The sequence below is a fragment of the Chlorocebus sabaeus genome, chromosome 20, assembly GCF_047675955.1.
Source record: "Chlorocebus sabaeus isolate Y175 chromosome 20, mChlSab1.0.hap1, whole genome shotgun sequence".
In the NCBI taxonomy this organism is placed as follows: Eukaryota; Metazoa; Chordata; class Mammalia; order Primates; family Cercopithecidae; genus Chlorocebus; species Chlorocebus sabaeus.
The window spans coordinates 6,497,987-6,509,835 of NC_132923.1; the positions used below are offsets into that span (position 1 = coordinate 6,497,987).

At 54.7% G+C, this 11,849-nt stretch overlaps 1 protein-coding gene across 2 annotated transcripts; it reads left to right on the forward strand.

Moving 5' to 3' along the window:
* The first annotated feature begins 902 nt into the window (after nucleotides 1–902).
* SH2D2A (SH2 domain containing 2A) lies at nucleotides 903–11,219 on the forward strand. Of its 2 annotated transcripts, none has more exons than XM_007976697.3 (9): nucleotides 903–1,039; nucleotides 1,611–1,699; nucleotides 2,493–2,665; nucleotides 3,409–3,498; nucleotides 3,687–3,855; nucleotides 7,916–8,062; nucleotides 8,233–8,511; nucleotides 10,340–10,510; nucleotides 11,112–11,219. In XM_007976697.3, exons 1-8 carry the CDS (start codon nucleotides 1,006–1,008, stop codon nucleotides 10,505–10,507), a joined length of 1,149 nt encoding a protein of 382 aa, XP_007974888.3. In that variant the 5' UTR covers nucleotides 903–1,005; the 3' UTR covers nucleotides 10,508–10,510; nucleotides 11,112–11,219. The 2 variants fall into 2 exon arrangements, with proteins under 2 accessions (XP_007974888.3, XP_007974887.3); XM_007976696.3 differs by having other exon boundaries at nucleotides 911–1,039; nucleotides 2,481–2,665.
* Nucleotides 11,220–11,849: the final 630 nt, after the last annotated feature.

The following is an 11,849-nucleotide window of genomic DNA, read 5'->3' on the forward strand; positions in this document are numbered from 1 at the left end:
AGAATCCCTTGAACCTGGGAGGCAGAAGTTGCAGTGAGCTGAAATTGTGTCACTGTAGTCCTGCTAGACTTTGTCTTAAAAAAAAAAAAAAAAAAAAAGACATCAACGGTGATGTTATTAACAGCAACTGCTGATAGTGTTGATACTAATGATGACCAGCTTAGCTGGAGGAATTCTCCTTCCTTCCTCCAGGATTGCCCGGTTTTTCCCTAACTCAGTTCCATTATCTGCTGAATGATGGAATCCAGCCCCCCTCCTCTCTAACCCCTTGTCTCATAAATTTCTTTTTTTATTATTAATTTTTAAAAATAGAGATGGGGTCTCACTGTGTTGCCCAGGGCTGATCATGAACTCCTGGGCTTAAGCGATCCTCTCGCCTGAGCCCCCCAAAGTACTGGGATTACAGGCGTGAGACACCATGCCCAGACTCATAGATTTCATATGTCCTCAAAAAGTCCTTCCAGAAGTCTAACCCACATCCTTCCTGTTGCAGCCCTGCCCCCTCCCTTCCTCATGTCTCCTCAAAGCATGACCCATAAGCACCTTGTGTGGCTTATCCTTGAGGCTGACCTCCCCATTCCCACTGCTCAGAACAGGCCCAGAGGCAGAGTGGGAGATTTTCCAGAGAGAAAGAAATAGAAGCCAAGAGAGATGAGAGAGAGAGAAAGGGAAGTTCTAGTTTGGGGTGAGGGAGCAGAGAAAGAATCTGGAGGGATGAAGGTCAGGTAGCAGTAAGGACTTCCTAACACCTAAACACAGAGTGACACAGATACCCCCCACCGCTATACCACCACTATCTATAGCTGCGTGGCTTCCGGGGGTGGGACAATCGTCTTAAGGCTTTCCATGACGTGGGTCCTCTGCCAGAACTAAGGCTGTGGGTAAGGCGACATTTCCTGCCCCTGGGGCCAGGGTGAAAGGAGAGATGAAGAGTTGCTGAGTGTGCACACCTTTCCAGAGCACATACACACACCCTGCTCTGGGATCCCTTGTCAGGCTGCCCCCATGGAGTTCCCCCTGGCCCAGATATGTCCCCAAGGTAAGTGTGAAGTTGGAGGATATGGGTGGGAGGGGGCACCAAGACCCCCATCCCCCTGCCCTCCCTCCTGGGCTTGAGCTCCCACTTCAGGGATGAGGGGCTAAGCCAGAGCTGGCAAGACTGAGAGGCAGGGCGACCACAACCCTGCCTGGGGCTCCATGCCCACTCATCCCTGAGGATAAAGGTGACAGGGTTTTTTGAGCGCTTCTCAGAGAGGAGAGAGGAGGGAGCAGGAGGATGAAGGGAGGAGGAAGCAGAAGATCCTGGACCAGAAGAAGGGCCTGCCCTGAAGTGATCTGCCTCCCTGGCCATCCGAAGGCCAGCCTGGCTCCCATCTTCTCCTAGGCACCTGGTGTCCCTGACAACCTCCTCTGGCAGCATTAGCCCCCCTCACGCCCCCTTGGCTACTTATCCTCAGGCCTGACAAACTCCCCTGCTGCCCTTCTGCATTTTTCCTGTCATTAAGACTGTCCCAGCCCTACAGATCCCTGAACCTGAGAGAAGGGGTGGGAGGCAGAGATAGACACAGTCCCCCTCTGAGAAACCCCAACAGCCCTCTTTGTGCTCACAGGGAGTCACGAAGCCCCCATCCCAACCTTCAGCACCTTCCAGATCACGGACATGACCCACAGGAGCTGCCGGAACCTGGGCTACACTGCGGTGAGTAGAAACCTGGGGCGGCAGCGGGGTGCAGCTCCCTCATCTCTCCCACCCTCCCATGGGGAAAGACTTGCAGATGGACAAAGGCCACCCCGAGAGAAGGTAGGAATGATCCAGGTCTGCCAACGGTCTGGGGCACAGAGGGAGAGAATGAAAATGGGGAGTACCTCCTTCATGCACTGAGTTGCCCACTCACTCCCGTGCTGCTCCTAGGCCCTCCGGAAGCTCAGGCAGAATTCGCAGGTGACCAGGATGCAGCGCATTGAGTCCCAGAAGCAGGCATCTGCCCTCTGTGTCAGTGATCTTCATTCACCCGGTGCATTCCACGTCTCAGCCCTTCCCTCCCGCCCACTCAAGAATTTTCTCTGTGAACTAGCTCAGTCCCTCATATTGTGGAGTAAGCCCTCCCTCATTCTGGCCTTTAGCGTGACTTCCGGCATCATGTTCCTTCATCCTCCAGGCCAGGGAATGACTCTGTCCATCTGGAAGGCTGTGCTGCCTTTCCCGTCCCTCCTGGAGCACAGTGTGACAGCTCACTGCTGCTGGATTAAAAGCCCTCAGGACCCAGAGGGCAGAGGAAGGAGAGTCTCTGGAAGCCAGAACAGCTGGAGCTGAAGAAGGGATTTAAGTTAGACTTTAGGAAGGACTTTCTGGGCAATTGTACCCTAAAATAGACAGGAGAGGATGGGTATGAGGAAAAGAAGGTGGCAGGTGGATCAAAGTCAGGAGAAGACCCACCCATCATGCTGCTTCCCCCTCCTTGAACTCTTCCCTGATCCAGGCATCTCCCCAGGCCCTGGAAGCTGCCTCCATCCCAGGGAATGCTGCGAAGGCAGAGGAGGTGCCTGGAGAAGGAAGCCTGTCCCTGCAGGCCGAGACCCGGGCTTGGTTCCAGAAGACCCAGGCCCACTGCCTCCTGCAGCATGGGGCAGCCCCTGCCTGGTTCCATGGCTTCATCACCCGGAGGTGAGTCATGGAGGAAGAAATTGGCCCAGACAGGGGCAGGGCAAGTCCTGGGTCTGGGTCCTGCCACCTGCCAGGAATAGATGAAGGCTCCCACTTTTACCAGTCTGGAGCAGATGGAGGTGCCCACTCCAGGCTCCCACTCCCAGAGTTTTCCAGGCCTTTCACTGAGGCATCTCTCCAGGGAAGATCATTGGAGAGGCTCCAGTCCAGGCCTCTCTGTGCCTCAGCTTCCCCTCTCTAGGCCCCATTATCTTCCTGTCCCTAAGGCCTCAAATGCTGGTATTTTCCACCTCTCTCTCCCTCCAGGCTTACTCCATCTTTATCTCCCAGCCCTCTTTTCTTCCACCCTTGCAGATCCTCCCTCCTCCATTTCTCAGCTTCATTTCTCCCTATCTCTTTGTTCACCTCCTCAGTTCAGTTTTGACTTCTGAAATCTGGAAGTCCAACTACTTTCCCATCTCTGTTGCTGCAGTAGCAGCCCCTACAGGCTGCCCTTCCAGGATGAGGCCAGGGGAGGAAGCGGGGGGTCTCCTGAATGGGATCCCTGGCCCCTGTCCACGCCTAGTCCCTGCAGCGGGAGAACAGCTCCCACATGCTCTCTCTCCCCATCTCAACCCTAGCCTTTCTCTAGCCGCTCCAGCATGCTTGCTTGGGGGTAAGGGTTCCTCGTGAGAGCTGGGGAGACAGAGGCGAGGCTGGAAGTGTCAGAGCAGGTTTCGGTCCCCTCTCTCCGTCACCCACAGGGAGGCAGAGAGGCTGCTGGAGCCCAAGCCTCAGGGATGCTACTTGGTGCGGTTCAGCGAGAGCGCGGTGACATTCGTGCTGACTTACAGGTGAGGGGCGAGGCCCCACGCCGGGCGACAGAAGGCGGGGCTCGGGAGGGGCGGGGCTTGGGTCTGAGCCCAGGAGGAGCCGAGCTTTTAGCTCAGTCCCCGGGCTGCTGAAAGTGGGGGTCACGCCTCGCGCTGGTGGCCCTGGCCGAGGAGTGGGAGATAGTCTGATGCCTAACGGCGCCCTCCAGGAGCCGGACTTGCTGCCGCCACTTCCTGCTGGCCCAGCTCGGGGACGGGCGCCACGTGGTGCTGGGCGAGGACAGCGCCCACGAACGGCTGCAGGACCTGCTGCGGTACTACACGGCGCACCCGCTCAGCCCCTACGGGGAGACGCTCACCGAGCCGCTCGCCCGCCAGGTACGCGTCCCGGGCCCTGACCAGAGAGCCCAGGGTCTCAGGCCAGCGCCCCCTCCCCGCCCCCCGACTCAGAGCCCAGGCGCAGGACGCGGCACCAGGCACTTTCTCATCCCAAAACACCACCCGAGCATGCCTCCCTTACCCAGGCATCTTCATCTTCGTGAGAGGGTGGCAGGCCCTTCGAGAAATATGAGTGCTGGGGGGTCCCTCCTTAAGAGACCAGCCCAGCCACACGGAGACAGAGGGGCAAGGAGAGACCAGGGGCACACAGAGTCATTTGGGGTTTTGTTTTTTGTTTTGTTTTGTTTTAGACAGAGTGTCGATCTGTCGCGCAGGCTGGAGTGCAGTGGCGCGATCTTTTCTCCCTGCAAACTCCACCTCCCGGGTTCAAGTGATCCTCCTGCCTCAGCCTCCTGAGTCAGCTTCCCCTCTCTAGGCCCCATTATCCTTCTGTCCCTAAGGCTTCGAATGCTGGTATTTTCCATCTGGTATTTTCAGCTTTGACTTCTGAAATCTGGAAGTCCAACTACTTTCCCATCCCTGTAGCTGCAGTAGCAGCTCCTGCAGACTGCCCTTCCAGGATGAGGCCAGGGGAGGATGCAGGGGTCTCCTGAATGGGACCCCTGAGTAGCTGGGATTACAGGCATGAGCCACTGTGCCCAGCCTAGTCATTTGTCTTTAATATAAGAGATGTTTACGGAGTACTTAGGGCCTACCAACTGCTGGCAGGCCCTGAGAATAGACCCATGAACAAGACAGACAGATGGGTCTCAAACTCACAAAGCCTACCTTCCAGCAGTAAAAATGGACAAGTAATAGAAATCCAGTGTGGAGAATGTGATTCAGAAGGAAATACAGGGTACCGTTTAGCCTAGCAGGCAGCGGTGCGCAAGTTCAGGCAGTGCTGAGGGACCACTGGGTGCCACGCAACCTTCTGGGCACCGGAAAAACAGCAGTGAACTTAAAGGACTGGAATATCTCCGCCTTCAAGAGCTTCCATTCTAGAAGGAGGAGGCAGACAAGCGAGTAATACAGAAAACAAGCAAAGAAGACAGAGTCTGTCTGGTAATGATAAGTACACACTGACAAGAAAACCAAACAGCTCCACCAGCGGCTCCACCTTCTAGGCAGACCCAGCCTCCAGCCTCCTCATGCCTCCTGGAGGCACCCACCTCTGCTACCCTGGCCCAGGCTGCCATCATTTCATGTGAAATATTGTTGAAGAGTGACAGGGTTGGGGCTGTTCTACACAGGGTGTCAGGGAAGGTCACTCTGGTAAGCGGACATCTGAATAGAGGCCTGTATGAAATAGGAGAAGAGCCATGCAGACAACTGGAGGAAAAGCATTCTCGGCTGCGGGCACAGCAGGTGCAAAGGCCCTGAGGCAGGAGGAGACTTGCTGTGTCTGAGGAATGATGGGAGCAGAGAGGAAGCTAGCATGGGTGGATCCAGTGACTGAAGGATAGAGAAGTAGGAGATGAGATCAGAGGGGTGAGGGAGGGGGGTCCTGTAGACTCTTGTATGCATTTGGAGTTTTATTCTGAGCGAGACGAGATGGCACTGGAGAGTTACAAGCTGAGGGGTGACATGGCCTGGTAAGTTTCGGGAGAGGCAATATTTCACGTGAAATGATGGCAGTCTGGGTCAGGGTAGCAGAGGTGGGTGCCTCCAGGAGGCGTGAGGAGGGCGGAGGCTGGGTCTCCTTAGAAGGTGGAGCTGCTGGGTTTTTGCAGGATTGGATGAGGAGTGTGAAAAGATGGACTTGTCATTGACTGAGACGAGGAAAGTTCTAGGAGGAACATGTCTGGGCAGGGGGGCAGGGTCAGGAGTTCTGTTTTCTACACATGCAGTTCAGCATGGAGATGTCAAGTAGGCAGCTGGAATTCAGAGTCTGGGGACCGGGACAAAGGGATGGGCTGCAGACAAATATTGAGAGTCACCAGCACTCAGAGGGACTCGAAAACCTTTAGGAGGGGTGAAATCTCACTCAGAAGTCAGTGTAGGTGGGAAGGAAATGAAGCCCAAGTCTCCAGCATTTAGAGGTTGCAGAAATAAGGGTGAACTGACAAAGAAAATTGAGCAGAGCACTCAGAAAGAGAGGAGAAAAGCCAAAGAGTGTGATGCTCTGGAAGCCAAGTGAAGAAAGTGAGTGAAGGCAGGTGAGGGCAGAGGGTGCAATTGACACTGGGTTTGACAGAGAGGAGGTCACCGGTGACCTAGACAAGAAGAGTTTCACAGAACTTGATTTGGGTCAGTTAAAACAAGTGGGGACAGTGCCTGTGGTCACTACCTCTTTTGTGAGGAACAGGCAAAGACCTGAGATTCATAGAGCATGGGGAAGTCTGGGGGTGAGGAGGAGCCAGCCTGACCTGAGAAGGCTGAAGGCAGAGCTGTAGAAGTCTGAGGTCACACAGAGTCTTGTCACTCAAGCTCTCAAGATTCTGACTTATCCTGGGGCAATGGGTAACCACCCAAGGATTGCTAGGGGAGTTTCTGTAAGATTGCTCTGCTCGAAGACTGGAGAGTGGGTTGGAAGGGCAAGACGATGCAGGAGGAGGAGTCAGGAGGCCTCAACTAGGGTGCTGGCCGTGTGCATGGAGAAAAGTACACAGATGTGAACAATATTTAGACAGTGGAAGGAGCAGGACTTGTGTTTGATTTCATGTCGAGAGGGAGGAGGTGGAGGCATCAAGGCTGACTCCTAAGGTGCTGTTTCGGCAGCAGGGTGGAAGTGCTACTTTTTATTCAGGAAGGAGATGCTGAGAGAGGAGGGGGTTAGGGCAGGAAAAGGAATTCTTTGGATTCCATGGTACACCTGCAGTACACCTCCCGATGGAGACGTGCACTTGGTGGATTGCAGGAGCACAAGAAAAGCCCTGTGACCTTAGCCTACACTGGCAGCAGGCATGGGGACAGCATTCATGGACCAAGGGCTAACACTGAACTAAAAGCACACCGTCTGTGAGATGGAACCATCCCACATGCGGCTACTCTCTCCTGAGGTGGTCTCTGCCCTTAAAAATTCTGGCTTATGGCCAGGTGCAGTGGCTCACATCTGTAATCCCAGCACTTTGGGAGGCCAAGGTGGAGGATCACCTGAGGTCAGGAGTTCGAGACCAGTCTGGCCAACATGACAAAACCCCATCTCTACTGAAAAATACAAACATTAGCTGGGTGTGGTGGTGGGTGCCTGTAATCCCAGCTACTTGGGAGGCTGAGGCAGGAGAATCTCTGGAACCCAGGAGGCGGAGGTTGCAGTGAGCCGAGATTGTGCCACTGCACTCCAGCCTGGATGACAGAATGAGACTTGGTCTTAAAAACAAAAACAAACAAACAAAAAACCTTCAGCTTATATCTCCATAAATTAACCAGCAGTACAGAAATAAACACAAGCACAGCTGTCATGGAGATTGGTCCCCACGCCAATAATTTTTCAGCTAAAGATGTGTAAAACCATGTTGCATTTTCACAGCCACAGGCACAAATGGAATCTGGCCTTGCCCTGTGATCCAGATGAAATTAAGTTTAATGCAGCCAAGTGTGGTGGCTCACACCTGTAATCCTAAAACTCAGGAAGGCTGAGGTGGGAGGATCATTTGAGCCCAGGAGTTCAAGACCAAGCCTGGGCAATATACTGAGACCCCATCTCTACAGAAAATGAAAACATGGTTAGCCAGGGTGGTGATGCATGCCTGTAGTCCCAGCTACTTGGGAGGCTGAGGCAAGAGGATAGCTTGAGCCCAGGAGATCAAGGCTGCAGTGAGCTGAGACTGCACCGCTACACTTCAGCCTGGGCAACAGAGCGAGACTCTATCTCAAAAAAGAAAAACTTTAATGCTAGATATGGCCTGTGACCAGAGCTTACCACTGCCTCCATCCGACCCTGGGTCTCCTCGCCGTCGCCACCCCCTCTTCCTCATCCAGGGAACCCAGCCCAGGCCAAATTTCTGTGTCCCTCCCCCTTCCCCCATCCTCCACTTAGACTGGATTATTTTGTCCTTCTGATCACCTCCCCCTCCCCAATGCTCCACCAAGTCCCTCAGACCTCCTTTCCCAGCAGACTCCTGAGCCTGCAGGACTTCCCCTGAGGACCGAAGAATCAAACTCTGGAAGCAAAAGCCAGGACCCAAACCCCGAGTACAGCCCAATCATCAAGCAGGGGCAAGCCACAGTCCCAATGCAGAAAGAAGCGGCCGGGGAGAAGGAGGTATTGGGTTGGAGGGGCTGAGGGAGCTGGAGGACAGGCCTGTGAGGGGGTGCAGGCAGTGAGGAGGAGGAGGGGCCTAGCGGGGGCAGAGGCTCAGGCTGGGAGTTACGATGGGGCTTTAACCCTGCCTCCCTCACCCCGCTCCTCCCTGGCCTCACCTTCTCTCCCAGCCACTCAGGCCCAAGCCTCCCATCCCTGCCAAACCTCAGCTGCCTCCAGAAGTTTACACGAGCCCTGTTTCACGACGCCTCCCGGCCCTACCCCCCAAGCCCTCCAATCCTATCTACAACGAGCCTGATGAACCCATAGCCTTCTACGCCATGGGCTGGGGCAGCCCCGGGGAAGCCCCCAGCAACATTTATGTGGAGGTGGAAGATGAGGGCCCACCTGCCACCCTTGGGCACCCTGTCCTACGGAAGAGCCGGTCCAGGCCTGTCCCAGGAGGCCAGGTAAACTGGTGTGCAGGGAAAGGTGGGTTTGAGAAGGTCTCCCTGCAGGTAGATGGGGGAAGGTGAAGGTGTTCAGAGTGGATGCCTGGGGCAGGGTAAGGGGCAGAGGTGTGAGGTGATGTGGGAAGGACAGAATGATCCAGGTGCCAGCCTCCCTTCTCCAGGCCCTCTTCTCCCCAGAGTCACTCAGACCTCATCTTTGTCAAGCCCCCATGCCCTCCTACCTCACAGAGAAAACAGAGGCCCCCAGGCAGGGTGCCCCTCCACCTCCCCTATCGAGGCTTTTTTGATCTGTGTCCATCTTGTCCTGCAGGCCCTCTTCGGACACACCTGGGGCTGACCCCACCCCGTGCCTCTCGGGCTCTCTCCCTTGGCCTTCACGGCCCTGCTGTCCTGGAGAAAAAGAGCACTTGGGGTCTCTTATTCAGAGGAGGGGGACTCTCCTCTCCCAGCTCCTTGTGTGTACTCCCTGTCTCCCTCTTCCTTCTCCCCAGACCTAAGTCTGCTTGCCTACCCTTCAAGTCAGTACTTCATGCCATGGGTTAGCCCCAGCAGCCATCCCACCCTCTCCCTTGGTCTCTGCGGCCCTCCCAAAGCCCTTCCCCAGCCTCTCTCCTCAGACCCTTCCCCACCCTCCCTCCCTGCTGGTGCCCCAGGCTCCCCACTCAGCCTGAGCCTGCTTGTCCTCACCCACACCCCTGCCAACACCTGCTGTCCTAGAGCTGACGTCACCTGTCCATATCTCCATCCAAACTTCTCTCCAAGCTTCTGGTCAGTTCCCCCCAGCATCCCTCAGCCCTTCAAACTCAACACAGCCAACACCACTCTCACCCTTGCCCTCCAAACAGCTCGGTCCCGTGTTTCCTGTCCTGACTGCTAAGTCTCTAGCCACCCAGCTAGCCAAGTCAGAATCCCAGGGCTCCCTCAGCACTGCTCCTTCTTCACTCCCCCGGTAAGCCACTCATTCATCCTGGATCTCTTCCTAAGTATATTTTTCCTTTCCCCAGCTCCGGCCTCCATCACTGGGGTCTGGCTTTGTCACCCAGGCTGGAGTGTAGTGGCACAATCATAGCTCACGGCAAACTTGAACTCCTGGGTGCAAGTGATCCTCCCGCCTCAGCTGAGATTACAGGCTTGAGCCACCTCACCTGGCTCCCAAGAGCTTCTTAACTGGTTTCCTAACCACCATACTTGCCACTTCTGATCCACTCTGCACCAAAAAAGCCAGAATGGTCTTGCTGAAGCAGCTGCCTGGCCCGTGATGCACTCTAGACTTGGGTAGGGGGGTGTCTCACCTCCCTAGCATTACCACCAGCCGCTCCCATTCTCCTAGAATGATTCATATTTCTCTAAACCAAGTGGTTTCAAGCCTCCTGGGGTTTGCACCCACCAGTATCTCTGCCTATAGCGACTTCCTGCAAGCTCATCCTCCCGCTGCCTGGCAACTTTCTGATCATCCTTCAAGACCAGCTTTCCCTTCTCAGAGGCCACAGAGGCCACCCCCTGTGCCTTACACACACCTGCCACGACACTGATCACATGAGACACCCATCTCTTCTCATCTCCTTCTCTCTGTCCCTTCCCTAGTTTAGAGTGTGAGCTCCCTGAAGGGAGGGCTGGGACTTACCCATCTGTTTCCAAAGCACCCAGCCCAGTGCCTGGCACAGAGCAGGTGCTCAGGAGATGTTTGTTGAATTAATGAATGACAGGAGTTTATACACCCTCTCTGGAAGCCAAAGTCTGTTCAGATCAGATGTCTTGAGACTGCAGGTACACCTAGGAGGCAGAGGGTAGAGGGTGTGACCTAGAACTGTCCTTCTCTCTGCAGAATACAGGTGGCTCCCAGCTGCATTCTGAGAACTCTGTGATTGGGCAAGGCCCTCCCCTGCCCCACCAGCCCCCACCCGCCTGGAGACACACCCTCCCCCACAATCTTTCTAGACAGGTGCTTCAGGACAGAGGACAGGCATGGCTCCCCCTTGGGCCTCCTCAGTAGGCGGTAAGTCTGAGCTTGGTGAGGATAAGTTGGAGTATAAGGTCCAGAGACCTTCACACACACCTGGCACCCTTCTCAGGAAAGGTGGACGGAATAAACCATAGTTGATCAAAGCTGGAAAGGACCTCAGCCATCATCAATTGCAAGGATGGCAAAGAGGTGTCATCTTGCATGCCAACTCCAATCCATTGGTCGTGGCTGCCTAGAGTGCTGCATTGGAAAGGATGTTAAGGTTATATCTGAACTCAGCAGAAAAAAATCACATGATTGATTAGTGATGTCTGCCATGGGTAAGGGCAGGAGGATGAGCAGCATTACATTTGTCCTTACTGATCAAATTCAACTCCCTCACTATGCAGAAAAGAAAACATAGCCTGAGAGGCGCAGTGACTTGGCCAAAGTCAAGGACTAGAACCCAGGCTTCCTGATTCCCCGTTTAGTACTCTGTTCCTTACCACACATCCACAAACTCCAGTCCATAGGAAACATCAGAGATTTCCTCAAACAGGAAGTCTGGCCACTTTCCAGAGTTCTACTGCATGGAGGCCTGGGTGCTTGCTGGGTCCCCTCCTGTGGATCCTGGCTTAACTCTGTCCCCCGACAGGTCCGGCCTGACCCCCAACAAAGAAGCCTGGAGGTCAGAGAAGCAAATGTGGAGCCTGCTCCCTCCTAAGAGATCCCAAGAATCCAATGGCTCAGTCCTTGATGATCTAAGACAGCAAAGAAGTGTGCGAGGAGGGCCCTGCTGGCTCTCACTGTCCTGGTTTCTCCTCCTGGAGTCTAATTTCCTTGGCCCTCTGAGCCTTTGAATCTGGGCCCTGGTCCAATGCTGCTGTTGTCTGAGGAATGGTTTGGTGAGAACAGATGTTAGAACTTGTTTGTTGATTCTTGTCTGGCTAATAAATCATCACCAACTGCCTTCCCCTACAGGGATTCAAGTCCTCCAGGCTCCTTCTGTCTCTGTCTCTGACTCTCTCTCTCTCATACTGTGGAAGGCAAGGAGTTGAACTGCCACTGCAGTGAGGGTGGAAGGGCTTGAGGATTGACAGACACCAAGGCCAGGGACACAAGACCTCTGCAAAGTATTCCTTCTCTGACTGGGATGGGTTGAGTAGGCAGCCAGGGACATAGAGGTGGCTGCACCGCTTGAGGCATAAAGAAAGAGGGGCAGAGAGCTGAGCAGTTGAGGGACAGCCCCTTCACCTCCTCTGCAACCCCCCTGCCAAGTACAGGACTGGAGAGGAGGAAGATGTGTGTGTGAGCCCCTTAAGAGGACAGGAATCCCCTTGGAACTGGCTCCAGGCCTCTCATCTTCCTAGCCTCTTGGGCTTAGGCCCTTTGC